We start from the raw sequence: 21,986 nt of genomic DNA on the forward strand, positions 1-21,986 counted from the left end.
GCTGTGCTGGGGACACCCTGGGTGACTTTTTGGAGGGACAAACCCTTGACTTCTTCCCAGGGAGCCCTTTTGGCCCAGGGAGTCAACTGGTCTGAGGGGGAGCATCCAAGGAGGGGAGGTCCTGAGAGGCGCCAGGACGCTCTGGGGGCACTCCCGTGGGGCGGGGATGTCCCAAGGGATCGTGGGGACTCCCTGCGAGTGACACAGGTTCCCCCATGCCCTGCCCGGCTTCGTAGTACGTGGCCTCTGATTGGCCAGCTGGCATAAGAGACGCGTGCTAATTGGTCGAACCCGTGCCCTACCTGGCGCTGATTAGCCAGTTTTTTTCAGTGACCGTGGGGGGGGGAGGGGGCGGCTGGGACTTTCCCGCCCGCCTTGAATTGGAGTGTGCTGATTGGTCGCCCGATCGCAGCGAGCCAGATCCAGCCAATGGGAGGGCGCGGTCGGGCCCTGGAGCCGCGCCCCCTCGGCAGCCCCCACCTCTTGCCCGCCGTGGGAGGGCCCCCGCTGTTCCCCGCCCCGGGGGTGGCCCGAGGGGGGCACTGACCCCGCGTCCCTCCCCACAACCGCCAGACGCGTTCCTCCAGCTCCGCTCAAAGGGGTTTATTGGGTCCCCCGGCCTCCGCTGGCTCTGCCACCACAGCCGCTGGCTTTTAGGGTCGGGGGTTTCGCGTCTGCCCCATTCCCAGATGCTCCGCTCCAGCTGTTCCCTTTGAACCCCGATGGTGGCAGAGCTCTCGGGTCGGCTGGCCGGGCCGGGGTGGGGCGGGGTCATCTGGGGGTCCCCTCCTGCCCGGTGTCTCCATTACCGGGACGACAGCATCATCACGAACTCTGCGGGGCGAGGAGGGCACGTCAGGGGACTCAGGGCTCGGCCCCTGCCGTGGCCCCCCGGGGAAGGGGGTCCCCTCACCGTCGAAGTCCACGTGACCGTCCCCGTTGAGATCCACGTCCTGCAGGATCTCGTCCACTTCCTGCGCCTTCAGCTGCTCCCCCAGCAGCGCCGCGATGGCCTCTCGCATCTCGGCCGTGCTGATCTCCCCGTCCCCGTTCATGTCGAACTGCGGCACCCGCGGGGCCGGGGTCACCCTCCCACCACGGCCACTGCCAGACCCGGGCTCCCTGTGGTCCCTGCCTCCTCTGCGCTTGTGGTCACCACCACGGTCAGCATTCCTCCCTAGTCACCGTTCCCTCCATGCCTGTGGTCACCCCACAATCATCGTTTCCCCACGGTCATTGTCTCCTCCTGCCTGTGGTCACCCCATGCTCATGGTTCCTTCATGGCCACTGCCCCTCCATGCCTGTGGTCACCACCATGGTCACTGCTCCCCCATGGTTGGTGTCCCCTCCATGTCTTTGGTCACTTCACGGTCCTCCCTATGGTCACCATCTTCCCGTGATCACCATGCCCTCCACTGTCCCCACCAGGGTCTTTCCAGGGTCACTGTCCCCACCATGCTTGCTGTCCCCTCACGGCCGTGGTGGCCCTGAGGAGGGGATGCCGTGCCCGCTGTCCCTGTGGCGGTGGCCGTACCTCGCGGAAGGCAATCTTGAGCTCCCTCACGCCCACCATGTGCGCCGTCTCCTCCCGCAGCTTCGGGCCCATCATCTGCACAAAGTCCTCGAAGTCCACGCGGCCGCCCACTGCGGCAGGAAGGGGACAACACCGTCAGCGCTCCAGCCACGCCCCGGTCCCCTCCCAAGCCCCCCGAGCCCACTCACTCCTCATCTTGATGTGCTGGGAGATCTCAATGAGCTCCATCTCGGTGGGCATGTACCCCAGCGTGCGCATGCATTCGCCCAGGTCCTTGTAGCTGATGTAGCCATCCTGATCCGTGTCGAACTCCTTGAAGGCGTCCAGCAGCTCTGGGCATGGCCACGGGTGGGGACAGGGACATTATCAGGTGTGGGAGGTCGCATGGACACCGTGTCACCCTGAGGCAGGTCCCTTCTTGGATGTGGGAGACCCCTCCTCCATGGCCACATCCTCATGGCAGATGCCTCCATGAGGACGAGCCCCGCCATTCCCTGAGGCCCCTGTCCCCACCCTGTCCCCTCTGCTCACCATCCAGCTCCTCCGGTGACAGCTCCCGCTCCTGCATGGGACACACAGAGGGGGTGACAGCAGAATGAGACCCAGCTCCGTGTCCATCCCCCCTCCTCGCCCCCCCGAAATCTCGCTGTCACCTTTGTTAACCGTGGGCCAAAATTAACTCCACCGGAGGATTAGTGGGATTGGAGGCAAAGCCCCGCCCTGCCCTGTGCCTGCACCTCCCACCTGCCCTGCTGCAGTTCCCGTGTCCCACGCCGGGACCCCCAGGCTCTGCATCAGAGATGTGCTGGGTAGCCACGGATGCTGTCAAGGGGGTTTGTACTCCAGAGGTGGGGAGCAGCATTTTTACCCCCACAGAGCTTGGCTGCCTCTGCCCAGGATGTCCCCTCAGGATGCCCCCTCTGTCCCCAGGGCTCTGGAATGCCCCCAGCACCATTCCAAGCATCCATGTCCCATCTATCCCCACGATTCCGGGGTGCTCCTGATTGTTCCCCGTGCTGTATAGCCCCTACATTCTCAGGTTTCCAGCCTGTCCCTGAGCCCATTCCCGCTGTTGCCATGTCCCCATCCCTGGGGTCCCAGACTGTCCCTGACTGTGTCCCCATTGTCCCTATGTCCTTTTAATCCCCAGGGACCAGAGTGGCCTCGACTATGTCCCCAGTGCCCAACACTCCCACCATCCCCAGGATCCTGGAGTGTCCCAACCCCATCTTCACAGGCCTCATGTCCCCTCCATCCCCAGGGGTCTGGAACACCCCTGTTGTCCCTAGACCACTGTCACAAAGCCCATACTGACTGCCTCAATGCCCTCTTCACCTATAGGGTCCTGGACTGTCCCTGTGCCCTGTACCCATGTCCCTTCCATAGCCAGGGTCCTGGAACAGCCCCACTGTCCCCATCCCCACTGTCTCTATGTCCCCATGTCTCAAATGCTCCACATCCCCTCCATCTGCAGGGTCCTGGACTATTCCTGTCTCAACTCTCACTGTCCCCATATCCTCTCCATCCCCAGGGTCCCAGAGTGTCCCTGACCATGTCCCCAAAGCCCCTGTCCCTTTTCCATCCACAGGATCCTGGACTATCCTTGTGCCCATCTCCACTCTCCCCACATCCCCTCTATTTCCAGGGTCCCTCCCTGCCCACGCTCATCCCCACGTCTCCTGCCGGTGTCCCCACCTTGCCAAAGACGGTGTTGAGGAAGGGGGAGTAGGTCTTGATGGCAGCGGCGTGGGGGTCCGCGGGACCCTTCTTCCCACTCTTCTGCCCGTGGCCGCCGTGCCGGGACTCGGAGCCAGAGTTCTTGGGGGCCGGGGCACCGACGTCCTCGGGGGCTTTCGGGGGTTTCTCCCCCTCCTCGTGCCCCCCTTTCCCCTTCTGCGGGGGCTCCGTGTCCTTGGGGGTCCCCTTGTCCCCGCGGGAGCGTGGCATAGGGCCGGGGCCGGCTGGGCAGAGGGCGGGCAGGGAGCGGGACCCCGGGACGGCCGAGCCGGAGGAAGGAGCAGGGAAATCCTCTTACACCTCCCGTGACCCCCCCAAACTCCCCCCGCCGTGGGCCCGGCAGGGCAAAGCCAATTAGCGGTGATTAATGGCAGGAAACAGCCGCGGCCACCGGCCCTCGGGCAGAGCCACGCGGCCGCCGCGCCACGGCCAGCGGACGGGTCCCCACCACCGGCCCGGGGTCACCGCCGAGGCCCTGAGCCCGGTGGTGACACCTCAAAGCCACCAGCGTCCCCAGTCAGACCCACATCCTCAGTGGTGACACCGCAAGGCCACCACTGTGGCGCCTCTCCCCGAGCTCCCCCCACCTCCAAGGGGACCATTTATTGTCCCCCCAGGGTGGGGACTGGTGGAGTGTCCCCAAGACATGACCGGGTGGGCACAGGGGGCTTCAGAGGGGAGGGACACACCGGAATGAGAGCAGGGGAAAGCCCTGCCCAGGGGGTGACCTGGGTCACCCTGGGGTGGCACAGGGGGGCGACACTGCTGGGGGTGACAGCCTGCCACCAGCACTCCTGTGTCACTCGCTGCCATCGCCCCTGTGCCACCCATCACTGCCACCTCTGTGCCACCCACTAACGCTGTCCTCGGGGACCGAGTACCCCGGGTGTCCAGGGGGTGCCCGCAGGGCCCGGCTGCCCCCGGTCCCCACCCCCGCCGCTCCCCCCGCCCCGGAGCCGCGCAGGCGCGGGGCGGCCCCGGTCACTTCCTGCCCCGCCCCCGCCGCCGCCGCCGCTCCCGCCGCCCCCGACACCGGCACCGGCCCCGGGCACCCACCCGCCGGTGAGTGCGGGCACCGGCACCAGGCACCGACCGCCGTCCCGACCCGCCGGGCAAGGCTCCTGCGGGACCGCCACCCGCCTTCCCGGGGCAGCGCCGTCCCCGTTCCCTGCGGGGCCACCCCCTGTCCCTGTCCCCATCCCTATCCCTGTCCCCATATCTAGCGGGGCCACCCCATCCCCTTCCCCGTCCGTGTCCCCATCCTCATCCCTGTCCCCATTCCTGTTCCTGTACCAAGCGCGGGCACCACCGGCCCCATTCCTGACCCCGCCCCCGTCCCCATCCTGGTTCTTGTCCCCATCCTTGTCCCTGTCCTCTCACTATTCGCGTGCAGAATGAGGCCACTACCGTCCCCATTCGTGCCCCCATCCCTATCCTTGTCCCCATCCCTTTACCTGACCCCATAGCCGGCAGGGCTGCCACCCCTGTCCCCTGATCTGTTGGAGTGGTCCCTGCCCTTCTTTCCATCCCCACCCGTGTTTCCAGGACACCCTTGTCCCTGTCCCCATCCTGAATGGGACACTCCCTGTCTCACCCAGAGCCCCGCATTCCTGGGGTGCTTCCTGAGCAGGGAAGCCAGCAGGGACAGGGGGGTGTGTCCCAATCCCTGGCTCTTGAGAGTGGCTGAGCCACCCTTTACCGGGTGATAAATCCAGTTCAGGGGACACCCCGTTCCCAGGCCACCTCCCTGGTGGCCCCGCCTCCCATTTTGGGCTATCCCAGCACGCCTGACCGTGGGCCGGGGCGCTCCCCAGCCATGTCCTTCCGGAAGGTGGTGCGTCAGAGCAAATTCCGGCACGTGTTCGGGCAGCCAGTGAAGACGGACCAGTGCTACGATGACATCCGCGTGTCCCGTGTCACCTGGGACAGCACCTTCTGTGCCGTCAACCCCTCCTTCGTCGCCATCATCGTGGAGGCCAGCGGCGGCGGCGCCTTCCTTGTCCTCCCCCTGCACAAGGTGACAGCAGGATGGTGACGTGGGGGAAGGGGGTGTTTGTGCTGGTGGGTGACCCCTTTCCCTGCTGTCACTTTGTCCCCAGACCGGCCGCATCGACAAGTCGTACCCCACGGTGTGCGGTCACACGGGCCCTGTCCTCGACATTGACTGGTGTCCGCACAACGACTACGTCATCGCCAGCGGCTCCGAGGACTGCACTGTCATGGTGAGGGGTGGCCCAGGATCCTGGGGGGTGTGGCAGGGGTCACCCCGCTTCCCTCACTGTCCCCTCTGTCCCCTCAGGTGTGGCAGATCCCGGAGAACGGGCTGAGCCAGCCGCTGACGGAGCCGGTGGTGGTGCTGGAGGGCCACTCGAAGCGCGTTGGCATCGTCACCTGGCACCCCACTGCCCGCAACGTCCTGCTCAGCGCGGGTATGGGGGGACGCCGTGGGCACGGGGAGGGGGCCGTGTGGCCGAGGTGACCCCCGCCCTGTCCCCCAGGCTGTGACAACGTGGTGCTGATCTGGAACGTGGGCACGGCGGAGGAGCTGTACCGGCTGGATGGGCTGCACCCCGACCTCATCTACAGCGTCAGCTGGAGCCGCGACGGCTCCCGCTTCTGCACCGCCTGCAAGGACAAGAGCGTCCGTGTCATCGACCCCCGACGCGGCACCGTGGTGGCCGTGAGTGTCCCCACCCCCCCGGGGGACCTGTGTCATCTGTGCACTGGTTCCTGGGGCAAATCCCCTGCTCCCTGCTCTTGTCCCTTGCTGCACCCCGTTGTCCCGTGTTCCGTGGGTGTCCTTGTCCCCTGGTTCTCCCCGCTGTCCCCTGTCCCTCGATGCCTGTCCCTGGGGTGCTGTGAGCACTGGTGACAGCCGTGCCCCCCAGGAGAAGGAGCGGGCACATGAGGGGGCCCGTCCCATGCGTGCCATCTTCCTGGCCGACGGCAAGATCTTCACCACCGGCTTCAGCCGCATGAGTGAGCGGCAGCTGGCGCTGTGGGACACGGTGAGTGGCACCCCGGGGATCCCCCAGGACTGTTCTGGGGACCCCTGTGTGCCTGATATCTCATCCCACCCCAGGAGAACCTGGAGGAGCCCATGGGGCTGCAGGAGCTGGACTCCAGCAACGGGGCTCTGCTGCCCTTCTATGACCCCGACACCAACGTGGTCTATGTCTGCGGCAAGGTAGGGAGCCCCCCACCCCGCTGGTGGCCCCCCCAGGGCCAGGGACCCCCCTAACGTCGTGTTCCCAGGGGGATTCGAGCATCCGGTACTTCGAGATCACGGAGGAGCCGCCCTACATCCACTTCCTCAACACCTTCACCAGCAAGGAGCCCCAGCGGGGAATGGGCTGGATGCCCAAGCGTGGGCTGGATGTCAACAAGTGTGAGATTGCCAGGTGGGCACAGGGATATGGGGGATGAGGTGAGGGACTCCCAGACACTCCTCCCCAAAACCTTCCGTGACCCCCTCTGCTCCCCTGGCAGGTTCTACAAGCTGCATGAACGCAAGTGTGAGCCCATCATCATGACCGTGCCAAGAAAGGTGGGTGGGGATGGGAGCAGGGTGGGGATAGGGGAATGTGGGGTGGCCCAGTAGGGCTGGTAGAGGTCCCCAGGAGGACTGAGAGAGGGCTGGACATGGGGCTGTGTGGGGTTCCTGGGCACGACATTGTGACTGGGCAAGGGCTCCCAAATCAGGCTGGGTCCTTATGGGATCTGTGCGTGAGGTCCCTGTGCAGGACATGGGAGCAATGACGGGGTTCCCAGTGAGGCTGTGTCCCCATGGCGTCTCTCTGGGGGTCCCCCTGAGGACGCCACCCCTCTGACGCTGCCGGGGGCAGTCGGACCTGTTCCAGGACGATCTGTACCCGGACACGGCAGGCCCCGAGGCAGCCATGGAGGCCGAGGAGTGGGTGGCGGGGCGCACGGCGGGGCCCGTGCTGGTGTCCCTGCGCCAGGCCTACATCCCCAGCAAGCAGCGGGACCTCAAGGTGAGCCGGCGGTCGCTGCTGCACGACAGCCGCGCCACCGGGGCCACCACCGCTGCCACTGGGGTCACCACGCCGCCCTCCACGCCCCCCGCGTCCACCCGCTTCAGTGCCCCCCCGGTGCTGGGCTCCGGCAACGCCACGGTAAGGGGGACAATGGGGAAAAGGGACAGAGGGGTGTGGTCGGTGTGGGTGGGGCTGTGGAGTGGGTGTGGTAGATGGGTGGGGCCACGGGCGATGGGTGTGTCCCGCGTGGGCGTGGCTGACGGGGCTGTCCCTCAGGGGGGCCGCCTGGACGAGGTGCTGCAGGAGGTGGCAGCGCTGCGGGCGCTGGTGGCAGAGCAGGGCCAGCGCATCTCCCGCCTGGAGGAGCAGCTCAGCCGCCTCGAGAACGGCCATGTGTAGGGACCCCCTCAGGGACCACTGCCCCAGGGACCACGCCTGCACCCCAGGGACCCCCCTGAACCACCTCGCCCCCCTGGGGTGCCCCCCCTTGCCCCGCTCCGGCCCTTCTCCCATTGGGGGGTTGGCCGCCCCTCTGGCAGCTCCCCACTTCCCCCCGTTGCCTTACTGGGTGCTGCCCCCTCAAATCACGGACCATTCTCCACCCCTGCCCCCATTCCTCGGGCTGGGGGTTGCCCCTGGGATCAAAGATTACCCCCTGCACCCCCCAGTCCCTTTGTGGGGTCTCCCCCCTTTCTGTGGGGCAGGGCATGATCTGCATTCCTCAACTGTGAAATATCGTCCCCCATATATTTTGGGGGCTTTTCCTCCCCTCCTCTTCCTTGTGTCCCCCCCCCCCCGCTCCATTCCAGTGCAGGGTCAAAAACTATATTTTCACTCCAAATAAAGGATTTATAAGAAAAGCGATGGTTGCAGGGGCCACCTGGAGGGGGGTGGTGACAAATTGGGGGCAGGAAGGCGCAGCGGTCACGGGTGGGAGCTCAGTGCCTTGGCAGGAAGTGGGGGGGCACGCTGGTGGCATTTTGGGTTGCAGGGGTGAGGGGGGTGCAGCAGTCGGGCCTCCCCCCGCTCCGGCACATCCGCTGAGCCAGGGCAGGAAGTTGGGGGAGGCTCCCCCATCTCAGAGCGCGCCCGCGGCATCGAGACCCGCTCTGGCTGCACCCACTGATGGTGAGCGCCCCAAAAACGGACAGGATGGGAGATCGGGGGTTGGGAGCCCGGGGGGCCGGGGGACAGGTTGGGGGAGTCAGGGTCAGGGAGCCGGGGTGAGGCTGGGGGGAGTGGGAAGGTAAGGGGAGTGTGGGATGTTTGGGGAGAAAGTTGGGGAATAAGGGGAGCACTATAGGGTTGGAGGGGAAAGACGAAGGGATTTATGGGAGCCTGGTGGGCTTGGCGGGGGGTCAGGTATTGGGGTGGGGTCGGGGGCTGTGCACCACATTGAAGACTGCGAGTGCCAGGTTTAGGGGGCTCTGGGGCTTTGGCAGGGGGTACCATGGTGCTGCAGCCCTCTGGGCAGGGGTGAGGGATTCTGTGGGAGCTGTGCAGCCATGTGGGGTGGCAGAACCCGGTTCCTCTCCCCCAGCACCTGCAGGTGCTGCTGCACCCGCCACCCACGGCTTCTATCCCCGGAGGTCACCTCCTCCTCCCCGGCTCTCGTCCCCTGCTCCTGTACCTTGCCCCCTTGTCCCCACCGCCGTTCGCCCCGGCCCTTCCCTGCATTCCAGCTCCGGGAATCTACGTGTCAGGTGCGCGGTTCTGACCCCGCTGCCCTCACCCGCAGGCTGGCCCGCGGTGGCACCCGCTGCTGCTGGCGCTGGCGCTGGCGGGGCCGGCGGCGGCCGGGGAGCCCGCAGGGGCCCGGAATGACCGGGCGGTGGCCGCCCTGCTGGGGCTCCTGCTGTGCCTGGCGCTGGGGCTGGCGCTGGCCTGGCACCACCTGTGCCGCCTCTCGGGCGGCCGCTACCACCCCCGACCCTTGGGGCACCGGGCGCTGGAGCTGCTGCGGGGACAATGGCACCGGCTGCGCTCACCGGAGGACCCCGCCGTGGCCCCCGGGGACGCCGACGGAGAGGTGGCCGTGAGGGACGAGGAAGAAGAGCTGATGCCCTGGAGCCTGGAGCGGCGGCCAGTGCAGGATGAGGAGGAGGACGAGGAGGATGAGGATGAGGATGAGAAGGAGGAGGATGAGAAGGAGGATGAGGAGGAGGCTGAGGCAGCGCCAGTTGTCGGGGAGAGCCCCCCGAGTGAGGGGGAGGCCAAGGGCGGCAGCGCCGAGGCCCTGCTTAGTGACCTGCACGCCTTCTCGGGGACGGCGGCCTGGGGGGACGTGCGGCCACACGTCACCGCCCTGTGACATCATCGTCCTGATGTCACCACCCTTTGATGTCATCACCCTGTAATGTAACCTCCCTGTAGCGTCACCTCCCTGTAGTGTCACCTCCCGGCCAGCAAAGGGACCCCTTCTCTGCCCCCTGCCTGCCTCCAGCCGAGGTTCCTGATTGGCTCCAAGGGCCTGAGAACTGACCAATAAAAGACCAGCTCTCCCCAGACAAGGAGGCGTGGTCTGCTGAGAAGTGGGTGGAGCCAATGTAAGGGTGTGGCAAGTGGGAGGAGTACGATAAAGGGGCGGGGCATAACACATAACTTCAGGGGGTGGAGCCTGGACCCTCCCCTGGTGGGGCAACTCCCCCACCCTCCCAGTGGGCCCCCCCATCCCCGCACAGGGACCACCACAGCCTCAGCAAGTCCTTTAATTGGCACACATCCAGCAGCAGGGCCACGTTCCAGGGGGCCACACCCCAAAAGGCCACGCCCACGGGGGCACATTCTTGGCGTGCCACACCCCTGGGAGTTCTCCCCGTGCCCCTAAACCCAGCGGGCAGGGGGCTGTGCCGGAGGCGGATGAGTCCCTCAGAGCACAAGCAGCACCGTGGGGTCCCCCCCACCCCATGGGGAGCACCAGGCTCCCCCCAAAACCCCCCACCCTCCCCACCCCTACCTGGGCACCCGCCCCCGGCCCCCCTTCTGCTTCTTGGCCCCCCCAGAGGGCTTGATGGGCAGGGGGGCTGTGCCCTCAGGCGGGGGGGGCTGAGGGGGTCCCAATTCCATGGAGTCGCCTGAGGCCACCGGCTTGAATGCCTCGAAGGGGGAGAACTTCACAGGGCTGTGGGAAGAAACAAGAGCGGGAGTGAGTGGGGCACCCACAGAGAGCGAGGAAGGGGATGCAGCCAGTGCCCACACAGCTCCTTCCCCACCCCTGGAGGCACTAACTCCCCCACACCCCATGAACCTCCCCTACTCCTTCTTCTCCCCCTTGGGGCCCACCCTGAATTTCCTCACCCCAAAGCACCCCAAACCTTCACCCCACTGCCCTCAGAGTCTCTCTGTACTCCCAGGATGGGGCAGGTTGAGCCTCCCCACTCCCTACGCCCCTCCACTGTACCCCCAGCACTGTCCTCCATCCCCACCTTGGTGCCCACCTTGAAACTTCCATTCCAAAATGCCTCCATCCCAAGACCCCACCCCACCCCAAAGCACCCCCCGGCCCCACTGTGCCCTGGTACCTGACAGGGGTGCGGGGGCTGCTGTTGAGGCGGCGGGGGGAGCGCACCTTGGGCTGGAAGGAGAACCCCTCCTTGATGCTCTCCAGCACGGAGGGGGCCACGTAGGTGAAGCCCTGCGGGTTTGGGGGTGTCAGCAGGGGAGCCTGAGGGTGCCGGGGGTCCCCCCCACAGCTGTGCCCCCCCTACCAGGAAGGCCTGGTTGGCGCTCTCGCTGATGGCAGCGTCGTCAGGGCTGTCCACGGGGGTCTGGCGGGTGAAGCGGGTGTCGAACTGGCTCACGTCCTCCTCCGACTGCTGCGGGGAACATGGTGGGTGCTCCCACGGGGCCCCCCAAAACATTCCCAGCCTCCCCGCTCAGCCCCCCATACCAGGCAGGGTTTGAAGGGGGGGTCCAGCCTGCGCGCCAGCAGGTCCTCCCAGTTGATGTGGCGGAAGAAGGGCTGTTTCTGTGGGATTTGGGGATGTCAGGCAGGAGTTGTGGGGTGTCTCCTGGTACCCCCTGCCCACCCCTGTACCTGCACATCGGCTGCGTCACCGGGGCCTCCCCCAACCCGCTGGCTGGGGTTCCGCTTGAGGAACTGGAAGAGAAACAGGGATAGAGATGGGAATGGGGGGAGGACTTACATAAATAAGGGCGGGGGAAAGTGAGGAAAAATTTTTTTGGCAGGGGGGCACCTTCTTGAGGAGGTCACGAGCATCGGGTGTCAGGTAGGGCGGCAGCACCAGCTTCCCCTTGAGGATCTTGTCAATGGTCTTCTTGCGGTTCTCGGCAGTGAATGGCGGCTGTGGGAGGCACCGGGGCGCCATGAAGAGCCAGGAGGGCCAGCAAAGTTCGGGGTGAACCCCCGCGGGCACCCCAGGATGCCCTCCTAAATTCCCAGGGAGGAAGGAGCAGCAGTGGGACTTGCCGAGCCAGTGAGCATGTCGTACATCAGGGCGCCCAGGCTCCACCAGTCCACCGCCCGGTTGTGCCCGCTCCGCACCAGGATCTCAGGGGCCCTGGGGGCATGCAGGGGGGACCTTGAGCGATGGGGGGGGCAGGACAGAGCCCCCAAATTCCCCCCAGTGCTGCGTCCACCTCACATGTACTCAATGGTGCCGCAGAAGGTGTGGGTGACGGCTCCATCGTGGATGGACTCCTTGCATAACCCGAAGTCCGTCAGCTTGATGTGACCTGAGGGACATGGGGGGGTCTGCACTGCCCCCAGAGAATCCACCAGGATCCTCAGTTTCCCCCCCAAACCCACCTTGGCTGTTGAGCATGATATTCTCTGGCTTAAGATCCCGGTAGATTATCCCGTGGGAATGCAGGTGACCCAGTGCCAGCGTGATCTCACTCAGGTAGAAACTGCATTGGGATTGGGGGAGGCTGTGAGCGATGTCAGGGTGCCAACCCCATCCAGACCCACCACCACCACATCCCTACCAGGCAGTGTCCTCCAGGAAGATTCCTTCCCGCTCCAGCTGCATGAAGAGCTCTCCACCTGCACAGACAGCCCAAGAGGGACTCTCCTGAGCCATCCCTGGACACTCTTTAACCACCTCTATGAACATCTGAGCCATCCTGGGACACTCTGTAGCCACCCTGGGACACCCTTAAATCACCCCTGGATCCCTTGAGCCATCCCTGGACACTGTAGCCACCTCAGGTCACGCTTTAACAATCCCTGAGCCATTCCTGGGACAACCTGTAGCCATCCCCGGGACCCCCTGGAGCAGTCCCCGGAGCCCGGAGCCATCCCGCACCGCTGAGGCACTCCAGGATGAGGTAGAGCTTGCCGCCCGTCTGGAAGGCGTAGATGAGGTCAACGATGAAGGGGTGCTTGACGGCCTCCAGGATGTTCCTCTCTGCCCGGGTGTGTGCCGTGTCCTTGGCGTTGCAGGCGATCTTGGCCTGGGGGGGAGGCGGTGAGCGGGGGGGGGGGGTCCCCAGGGGGGCCGGGGGGGCCGGGGAGGCTCTACCTTCTTCAGGACCTTCATGGCGAAGATCTTCCCCGTGTTGGTGCCCTGCACCTTGCGCACCTGGAACACCTGGAGGGGCAGGCAGGGATGATTGGGGGATGCAGTCAGGGAGCACCGAATCCCCCCAGAGTCTCCCGGCCGGGCCGTGTCCCCACCTTGCCGTAGCCGCCCTTGCCCAGGACGCGGAGCAGCTCGAAGCAGTGCGGGCCGATGTGCTCGGGGCCGTTGTTGACGCTGCTCTCGGAAATCTCGATCTCTTCATAGTGTCCCACCGGCCTGGCGGGAGAGGGGGTGAGCAGGGACAGCCCCCTGCCTGTCCCCTGCCTGTCCTCTGCCTGCACACCCCCCCACAGGCTGTCCCGCACTTACTCCAGGCCGTTCCCTCGCGGTTCAAGCTCCATCTCCTGCGGGAGGGAACTCGCGGTCAGAGGTGGGCAGGGGGGAGCGGCGGGCAAGGGACGCATGGCAGGGAGGGGACACCGGGCAGGAAGGGGAGACACAGCAGAGAGAGGAGCCACGGCAGGTAGGGGACACACGGCAAGGAGGGGAGCCGCGGCAGGAGGCAGGACACGGGCACGGCACGGGCAGGACACGGCAGCGCGGGGCGAGGCAGAGCCGAGCCGGCCCAGCCGGATGTTTTGGGGCCGAGGCCGGGCCCTGCCCAGTGGGAGCCGCCCGCCGCCCGCCCGGGGTCCGCGGCTGCCCCCGGTGTCCCGGCGCCCCGTCCCCGCGGACAGCCCGGCTACACCCCTGTCCCGCCGCCGGCGGGACCCCCGTCACTGCCCCTGTCGCTGTCCCCCCAAGCCCCTGCCCGCCGCTCCGGGCACCGAGAAGCCCGCACTCACCCCCCACACCCCCGGTCCCGCTGTCCCCACCGCGCCCCGGTGCCGCTGACCGCCTCCACCGCCCGTCCCGCTCCCGCTGCCTCCCGGCCCCGCGGCGCCCCCCGCCCCAGCCGCCGCCGCCGGTCGCAGCCCCGGTGCCCCCCCGCGCCCCGCTGCCGGCTCACGGCGCCCAGCTCGGGCTCGTCCCCGTCGCTGCCCTCCTCGGTCTCCAGGTCGATGTCGAACACCCCCGCCATGACGGCGCCGTGCCGGGACCCCCGGGGACCCGCCCCGATGGCCACACCCCCGAGGGCGGCCACGCCCCCGCCACGCCCCCGTGACACCGCCTTATCGGGACCCCAGGGAACCCGCCACCGCGGCCACGCCCCTCCCGCCGGCCACGCCCCTCCCCGCGCGCGTCACCGGGGTGTCCCCTGCACGGGGGACACGGGGACGGGGGGACCCAGGGGGTGGCGCAGGGAACACGACAGAGGCAGCGCGGCCGCTCATAGCCTTTACTGGGGTCCCCGGCCCCGCCCGCGCTGCGCCACGCTGACGTCAGCGGCGCCGCCGTGACGTCAGAGGGGGCAGGGAAAGAAGGGGGACATCCCGGTGACCCCACGAGGAGACCTCGCTCGGGGTTTCCGCGGCGTTGGAGGCCACGAGTGGGGCTGCGGGGCACCCGGGTTATTTTTGGGTCACTCGGGTGATTGTGGGGTCACTGCTGTTATTGTGGGGCTGCGGGGGCTGTGTGTTATTATAGGGTCTCTGGTGTTATTGTAGGGCCACTGGTGTTATTGTAGGGCCACTGGTGTTATTGTAGGGTCAGGGGCACTACAGGCACTGAGGTTTATTGGAGGGTTTCAGGCACTAAAGTGGCTGTGTGTTATTGCAGGCTCTCAGGCACTACAAGGGCTCTGTGTTATTGCAGGATCTCCGGTGTTATTGTAGGGTCGTGAGGGCTGTAGGATCTGGGAGTTATTGTAGGGTCACTGTTGTTATTCTAGGGTCAGGGGCACTACAGGGGCTCTGTGTTATTGTAGGGTGTTATTGTGGGATTTTGGAAATTACAGGGGTCTGGGCGTTAGTGTGGAGTCACTGGTGTTGCTGTAGGGCCTACCCAGTGACAGCCCTATATCACGTGGGCTCCCCACACAAACCTCTTCCCAGAGGATTTTCTCAGCTGCTCCAGGGAATGCCTGGGTACCCCGTTGTTATTGTAGGGTCTCCCTGTGCAGGTCTATTATTGTAGGGTCTCCCCGTGCCAGTTTGTTATTGTGGGGTCTCCCATTCAAGGGTGTCATTGTGGGGTCTCCCCACCTCAGTCTGTTACGATGGACTCTCCCCTTGCTGGTGTGTTACTGTGGGATCTCCCCACGTTTCTTTGTTATTATGGGATGTCCCATTAATTCTTTGTCGCGGTGGGGTCTCCCCATAATGATTTGTTATTGTAGGGTCTCCCCATGACAGCAGGTGCCAAAACACCTCAAGCTTCAACTGCTGCTCTCATGGGGTGGCCTGGGTGCCTCGGGGGGGCCCTGGCTGCCCCCACCCTGGGGGTGGCACGGGGACAGCAGGGGTCAGTGTCCTCATGTATGTCCCAGGCATGGGGATCCCTGCTAACAGGACAGGGGGCACTGGGGGTAGGGATGGTAGGGACAGGGCAGGGGGGACAGGGAGGGGCAGGGGGGGAAAGAGAGGAATGTTGGGAAGCAGGGAATGGGGTGCTAGGGCACGGGGATGCGGTGCTGGGGTAATGGTGAGATGCCAGGAAATGGGGTGCCTGGACAGGGAGAGGGGGAATCTTAGGGTGAGGAGTGTCAGTGCAATTGAAGGACTAAGTGCCGGGATAGAAGGGGATGCCAGGGAATATGATGCCAGGACATGGGGGATGCCAGGGGCTGGGGTGTCAGAGTAGTGGGGGGTGCCAGGAGACTGGGTTTTGGGATGCCAGAGGATGGAGTGCCAGGAGAGTCAAGGGATGCCAGGGGATGGACTGCCAGGCTAATAGGAGCATCCCACGTCAGGATGCCAGGAGATGGGCTGCAAGGGAAGTGAGGAGATGCCAAGGGATGGGATGCCAGGATGAAGGGGAATGCCAGGCAATGGGGTGGCAGGGCAGGTGACTGGGATCCGGGGCGGTACAGAGGTGCCAGGACATGGTGTGCCAGGCCACGGGATGGGGGGACAGCGGGACGGGGTGCATGGGGGGTGCCAGGGAGGGGCGGCGGGGCGGCGGGAGGCGGTGCCGGGGTGTGCCGGGGCACCAGTTCCCCCGCTCTCCCCGCTGCCTGCCCGGCGCTATTTAAAGTGGGACAAGAAATGCTCCACGGGATATCGCGGGGAGTCGATGCCCAGCCCCTGGCAGAGCCCCAGCAGGCGCTCGCAGGCCTCGGCCAGCGTGGCCCCGGCGCACGCCACGCTCAGCAGCGGCTCCTCGTACTCGCCAGCCCCCTCGGGCTCCTCGAAGAGCCGGTTGAGGCGGACGAGCCCGCGGCCGTGCAGCTCCCGCAGAGCCTCCATGCCCCCGCCGCCCGCCAGGGTCTCGCCGTGCTCCGATCCCAGGCACATCACCCCGGCCAGGTGCGTGCGGGGCGCGGGGCGAGCGGGCAGCACCGGCGGCACGCCCAGCGCCACCAGCACGGCGGCCAGCAGCAGGTCGGGGCCGTAGACCTCGCGGATCCAATCGCGCAGGTAGAAGCCCCCCATGCGGGGGTTGATCTCCAGCAGGCGCGGCCCCGCCGGCCCCAGCTTCAGCTCCACGTTGAAGACGCCGTCGCGCAGCCCGCACGCCCGGCAGCATTCCAGCGCCGCCCGCACCAGCTGCGCCTGCCGGTCGGCGGGCAGGCAGGAGGGCAGGCAGGCCGCCGTCTCCAGGAAGGCGGGGACACGCGTGGGGCCGTTGTCCGACACCCAGGCGCCCAGCAGCCGCCCCTCGAAGACCACCAGGTCCACGTCGTGCTCGGTGCCCGGCACGTACTCCATGAGCAGCATGGCGTTGCCCCAGCCCAGCCCGATGCCCGGGTGGTCGGCGTCGTCGCGCAGGTCCCTCCAGAGCCGGGCGGCGTGAGCGTGGCACTGCCCGGCGTTCTCCACCAGCCGCACGCCCACGCCGCCCGCGCCGAACTCCAGCTTGGCCACGGCGGGAAAGGGCACGACGGCCGCCGCCCGCTCCACGTCGCCGTGGCTCCGCAAGCGGCGGCAGGGCACGGCGAAGGCGGCGGGCGGCGGGCGGCCGCGGCGGCAGCGCTGCAGGTGCCGGTGGGTGCGGCTCTTCTGCTTGGCCACACGCACGGCGGCGGGCGCGGGCCCGCGGAGCCCCAGACCCTGGCACACCAGGGCCGCCAGCACCACGCAATCGTCCCAGTAGGAGAGGCAGGCGTGGGGCCGCAGCCCCCGGGAGCGCAGCAGCTCCAGCACCCGCTCCCGCGTGCTCCTCGTCCCGCCGGTGCTCCCGGCTGTCGTAGGGCAGGAAGGTCTGCACCAGCCCCGCCGCGAAGTGCTCCGGGTCCGACTCCACCAGGTGGATCTGCGGCGCCGGAGAGGCGTCACCGGGGAACACCGCGGCCGTGCCAGCCCCCGCCGCCCCGAGCCCGCCGACGGCTCCAGCTCCTCACCCGCAGCCCGTAGTCGCGGGCCGCTTCCCACACGAAGCTCTTGCTGACGCCCCCGGCCCCGATGAGCAGGATGTCCTTGCCCTCGACCAGGTGACACTGCGCCCGGTGCAGCATGGCCTCGGCCAGCAGCCGCGGCAGGTCCCCGCGGGGCTCACCCCCGGCGCGCCCCATGGCCTCGGCCAGCGCACAGGTCTCCAGGCACCGCTGGCTGTTGGTGCCCAGGGCCACCAGCTCCAGCGCGTCGTCCACGCACGCCAGCAGGAAGTCCACTCCTGGGGACAGTGACACCGCGCTCAGCACCGCGGGGTGACCGCGGGCAGCACCGGCGGTGTCACCCGCGCCGCTCTCACCCAGGATGTCGGTGTGGGCTCGGGCGCCGCCGCGCTGCTGCGAGCTCAGCTCCGCTTCGGTGGCCAAGAGGGCGGCCATGGCGGCCTCGGTGGCCTCCCGCAGCCGTGTGGCCAGCGCCTGCCGCTGGCTGGGGGCCGCCATCCCCCACTGCTGCAGGCTGGAGTCCAGGCCCTGGGGCAGTGCCGCGCCGTGACGCACCGGGCTCTCCGCGCGTCCCACGGTGCAGGCCACCTGTGGGGACACCCACGTGTGTGTGGGCACACCCACGTGTGTGTGGGACACCGGCTGCCACCGGGGCATGGGGACATTGGCTGCCAAGCCATAGCGTGGGGATGCAGCTGCCACTGGGGCATGGGGACGTGGGGTGACACATTGACCCAAGGCATTGGATGGCCACCAATGACACCTGGGGCCACCAGGCCGTGGGGACATGGACATAGGGCATGGCACATAGTTTAGCACAACCTGGGGACACAGGCTGCCGCTATAGCTTGGGGACATACAGGGCTACCAGGACATAGGGACATGTGTAGGCATCATGGGCTGGGGACACAGAGCCACCAGGGTGTGGGGACATGATGTACCTGGCAGAGCTGGGGCCGGTCCCCCCAGGACCTGCAGACGAGGGTGCAGATGCGCAGGGCCATGGGCAGCCGCGGGGCTGGGCTGCCTGGGGGGCAAGGGACAGGGCAGGCACGGCCGCCACGCGGGGACGGGGCGGCCCTGCCCGACCTCCCCCTCCTCTGGGGGATTTTGGGACTCCCTGTGGCACCGTGGTGGCCCCGGCCAAGCCCAGCCCCAGGGAGCGAGGGGTAGAGCATGGCCACTGTCATTCAAAGCCCCGCGGGACTGTCAGGAGTCGAAAGGGGTCACCCCAACACCCTGCCCTGCCCCAGGGGACCGTGGGGGTCCAGGGTGACTTTCCCCACCTCTCCCTGTGGGTCTGTGGGGGTCCAAGGTGGCAAACTGTCCCCCAACCCTAACCCAGGGGACTGTGGACATCCGGGGTGACCTTCATGCCCTCCCGCAGGACCCCCGTACTTTGGGCACCCCGATGGCTCCCACCCACCTGCCCCAGGGGACAGACACGTGGCCGGCACAGCTGGAGGGGGACCCGTGGGACTCTTCCCCCCCATCCCAGGGTGGTGGGCGCCCGAGGGCGGGGGCCTTACGTGGGGGGGGCACGGGCAGGCGTGCGGTGGGCACCATGGCCTCCAGCAGGACGCTGTCCTCCTCTGTCAGCCCCCAGAGCCGGGCACCCACCGCCTGCGCCACCGCCACCCCCTCCTCCTTCCTGTGGGTGCTGCGGGTGCCTGTCTCCCACCACCGCCACCCTGCCGGCCGCACCACCACCTGCGTGCACCGCCGTGTCACCCCGCGCCACCTGGCGCCACCACAACAGCCAGCCCGCCACCTGCGCGCAGCCCCGCGTCCCCCTGTGCCACCCCGCCACCTACACACACCCCTGTCACCCCGCGTCCCCCAGTGCCACCCTACAGCCACCCCACCACCTGCGTGCACCCCCGTGCCTCTCCGTGTCCCCCAGTGTCACCCAGTGCCACCAACACCGCCCGCCCCTCCCATGCCCACCTGGCCGTAGGACTCCATGGCGGCGCCCCCCAGGAAGGCGCCCACCTCCTCCTGCACCAGGCTCTGCTGGCCCTGGGGGTCCTCCAGCCGCACCAGCCTCACCCCGGGGGCCGTGGTCCCGGCGGGCAGGTCCTCCCTGGCCCCCAGGACAAAGGCCAGGGTGGGGGGCACGGGCAGGTTGGCGCGAGCCGCCAGCACCCAGCGGGCCACCAGCGTGTCCTGGAGCCGGTGGGCGAGCGGGACCGAGCCCCCCGTGGGGCAGTCGAGGTCACGGGCCAGCTCGCCTACCCAGCCGCCCTCGGGGTCCCCCGGCGCGAAGGTGCCGGTCACGTAGTTGGCGCGGCGGGGCGGCACGAATGTCTCCAGGGCGCTGTGCCCTCCCACCTTGAAGGAGACGCCCCGGGAGAGCAGCAGGGACCAGGTGCCCGGGACGTCTCCGATGGCACCCGGCTGGCCCAGGTAGGGGACAGGCACAGCACCATGGCACCTGCGGGTGGGCAGAGGGGTGGCCGGTGGGTGTCCCTCATCCTCTGCCCCAAACCGCCCCCTATGGGGGTGGTGCTGCGGGGGGAAGAGGGGAGGGCGGGAATCTACTGCTGAACTGGTGTGAATTGGGACTAATGGGACACGGAGGTCTGCTGCCACCCTTCTCCCCTGCCTCAGTTTCCCTCACAGTCCTGGTCAGGCAGCACAGGCGGGTGCGGGGACCTTGCTGTTGGCTCAGGGGGTGTCTCGTGCGGGGTGGGGACAAGGGGACCGCACCCACCTGGGCAGCGGGTGCCACCCTCCAGCAGGACAGGCAGGAAGGGGGTGGGGGAGCCCAGGACGCAAACCGTCATGTCCAGCGGGCCAAATCCTGCCAGGAAGGGAAGGGTTAACAGCCCCGGGATGGAGACCCTTGCGCCATCCTGCCGCTGGCACCCCAGGGTCTTTGGCAGCCCCCAAACTTCCCGTGTCCCTAAGCCTGACGCCATATCCCCATTGCCACCCTATCCCTGCTACCCCCCTATCCCAGCCTGGCACCGAGCCCACATCACTGTCCCTGCCACCCCCGTGTCCCAAGCCTGGCACCATTTCCCCATCACCACCCCGGTCCCTGCCACCCCCGTGTTCCAGCCTGGCACCGTGCCCCGCCCCCCGTGTCCCCAACCCGTGCAGGGCTCGGCGGAGCAGTCCAGCGTGGGGGGCAGCCCCTCCTGGCACAGGGCGCTCTGGAGCCGCTCGTAGGCGTGGGTGGCACACTCGGGGTCCCCGCTGTGCCCGGGCACTTCGCCATCGGGGGCCTCATCCTCCAGCCAGCCCGGGCACAGCGCCTCGGGCCCTGCCCACTCCTGCTCCTCCGGGCTGGGCACCCGCTCCGGGCTCGGCTGGGACGTCGAGAGCTGCGGGAGCAGGGACAGGACTGACACGGGGCTGGCACGGGGGTAAGGGGCTGGTATGGGGCCGGCGTGGGGTTAAGGGGCCGGCACGGAGCTGGCATGTGAACAGACCCCGGGTGGGCATGGGGGACGTGGGGCAGACACGGGGGGGCTGGCACAGCACAGAGGGACACCGGGCACTGCTGCCCGCCCCTGGGGTGGGGGCGTCAGGGTGCTGGGGGGCTGCGGGCGCCGGGCACGGCGCCACGGCCTCGGGGACAGCGGGGCAGTGCCAGCCGCCGGGGCCGCCAGCTCCCGGACAAAGCGTCCCCTTGTCCCCGCAGGGTCACGAGGCGGGTGGGCACAGCACGCCACGCTGCCCGCTGCCCCGCGCCAGTGCCCGGCACCGCCGGGATCCCGGGATGGGGCACCCACCTCCGCCCGGACCCCCAACCCGGGGGCCACTCACCATCCTGGTGACAGTAGGGCTGCAAGAGAAGGACAGTCAGAGTCAGCGCGGCTCCCTGGGGACCTGCCACCGCTCCCCGGCCACCCGCAGCCGGTGCTGGGAGCCACAGTCGCTGCTCCCATGGTGGGGACCCGTCCTACAGCACCCACCAGAGCCTGGCACACTTCCTGGGCACACCTCAGTGCCAGCTCCAGTGTCCTCGCCTTTTCTCCTCAGTGCTAGTTCCAGCGTCCCCAGACTGACCCCCTCGGTGCCAGTCCCTGTGGCCCCAGCTTGTCCCCTCGTTGACGGGTCTGGTGGCCCCAGATTGACCCCTTGGTGCCAGTCACGGTGGCCTCAGGTTATCCCCTCGGTGCCAGCCCCGGCACCTCCGGCTTAGTGTAATCCCGTGCCAGCTCAGCACAGCCGGGGACACCTCCCCATCCCGGGGGAGCCAAGGTGCCCTGGGGGTGCAGACCCGGTGACCAGGGTGTCCCCACCCCCTCTGGATGTCCTCCGTCCCAGCAGGTGGAAACTGAGGGAAACTGAGGCACGGAGATGAGCGGTGCCCACTGGCAGCCAGGATGTCCCCAAGCCCGGGACATGGTGACAGGGTTAGGGGACACACGGCTCGGTGCCGTGGCACAAGGACCCCCCAGAGCCCAGTCACGGGGGTCCGTCGAGGTCCGCGCCCCCCCCCCCCCCCCACCTCCAGCCTCGGGACCACCCTGTCCCCCTCCATCCCCAGCTGGGAGGTGGCGCTGCTGTCCCCAAGCTGGGACAGCTGTGTCGCCCGGTACCTTCGGGTGGGAGCCGTGCACTGAGAGCGCTCAGGGGACGAGGGCTCGGGGACGCCTGGCACAGGAGACACCGGCCGGTGTGGCCTTTAAACCCCCCCCCCCCCGCGCCACCCCGGGGTGCCAACCCCCGGCCCCGTGCCCCGGATTAGGCGACACAGAGCCCCATTGTCCCCTCTGCCACCTCGCGCCAGGCGCTGGCACCCCTGTTCGTGTCCCTGTCCCCGTCACTAGCGAGCTGCCTCAGCG

The 21,986-nt window shown here is 67.7% G+C and overlaps 5 protein-coding genes across 6 annotated transcripts; 2 read left to right on the forward strand and 3 right to left on the reverse strand.

The window, feature by feature from the left end:
* Window positions 1-805: 805 nt before the first annotated feature.
* Window positions 806-3,481, reverse strand: CABP4 (calcium binding protein 4; the record flags this gene model as incomplete). The annotated part of the gene is made up of 6 exons (XM_083863780.1): window positions 806-834; window positions 914-1,061; window positions 1,535-1,644; window positions 1,723-1,866; window positions 2,066-2,096; window positions 3,230-3,481. The coding sequence occupies 6 exons, from the start codon at window positions 3,479-3,481 to the stop codon at window positions 806-808; spliced, it is 714 nt and encodes a 237-aa protein (XP_083719906.1).
* Window positions 3,482-4,261: 780 nt separating this feature from the next.
* CORO1B (coronin 1B) lies at window positions 4,262-8,479 on the forward strand. Its single transcript, XM_083864420.1, has 11 exons — window positions 4,262-4,333; window positions 5,086-5,288; window positions 5,371-5,493; window positions 5,571-5,700; window positions 5,770-5,951; window positions 6,160-6,279; window positions 6,354-6,458; window positions 6,527-6,672; window positions 6,761-6,818; window positions 7,117-7,407; window positions 7,546-8,479. The coding sequence occupies exons 2-11, from the start codon at window positions 5,088-5,090 to the stop codon at window positions 7,666-7,668; spliced, it is 1,479 nt and encodes a 492-aa protein (XP_083720546.1). The 5' UTR covers window positions 4,262-4,333; window positions 5,086-5,087; the 3' UTR covers window positions 7,669-8,479.
* Window positions 8,133-9,831, forward strand: PTPRCAP (protein tyrosine phosphatase receptor type C associated protein; the record flags this gene model as incomplete). Its single annotated transcript, XM_083862657.1, has 3 exons — window positions 8,133-8,199; window positions 8,810-8,895; window positions 9,008-9,831. The coding sequence occupies 3 exons, from the start codon at window positions 8,133-8,135 to the stop codon at window positions 9,578-9,580; spliced, it is 726 nt and encodes a 241-aa protein (XP_083718783.1). The 3' UTR covers window positions 9,581-9,831.
* A 136-nt stretch (window positions 9,832-9,967) lies between these two features.
* Window positions 9,968-13,878, reverse strand: RPS6KB2 (ribosomal protein S6 kinase B2). Of its 2 annotated transcripts, none has more exons than XM_083864422.1 (15): window positions 13,762-13,878; window positions 13,122-13,156; window positions 12,908-13,028; window positions 12,753-12,821; window positions 12,537-12,684; window positions 12,217-12,274; window positions 12,038-12,138; window positions 11,874-11,964; window positions 11,699-11,789; window positions 11,466-11,573; window positions 11,306-11,368; window positions 11,159-11,236; window positions 10,977-11,081; window positions 10,791-10,903; window positions 9,968-10,390 (listed from the first exon to the last, which is right to left on the reverse strand). In XM_083864422.1, exons 1-15 carry the CDS (start codon window positions 13,831-13,833, stop codon window positions 10,222-10,224), a joined length of 1,422 nt encoding a protein of 473 aa, XP_083720548.1. In that variant the 5' UTR covers window positions 13,834-13,878; the 3' UTR covers window positions 9,968-10,221. The 2 variants fall into 2 exon arrangements, with proteins under 2 accessions (XP_083720548.1, XP_083720547.1); XM_083864421.1 differs by having other exon boundaries at window positions 10,977-11,084.
* Window positions 13,879-15,877: 1,999 nt separating this feature from the next.
* On the reverse strand, window positions 15,878-21,986 carry CARNS1 (carnosine synthase 1; the record flags this gene model as incomplete). Its single annotated transcript, XM_083863826.1, is given in 12 exon segments — window positions 15,878-17,002; window positions 17,004-17,105; window positions 17,194-17,465; window positions 17,544-17,775; window positions 18,129-18,214; window positions 18,717-18,897; window positions 19,135-19,568; window positions 19,571-19,621; window positions 19,901-19,990; window positions 20,285-20,516; window positions 20,962-20,980; window positions 21,942-21,986. Coding segments are annotated over 11 exon segments (2,808 nt in total). The 5' UTR covers window positions 20,965-20,980; window positions 21,942-21,986.

The sequence above is a fragment of the Zosterops lateralis genome, assembly GCF_965231275.1.
Source record: "Zosterops lateralis genome assembly, chromosome: 6".
NCBI lineage: Eukaryota > Metazoa > Chordata > Aves > Passeriformes > Zosteropidae > Zosterops > Zosterops lateralis.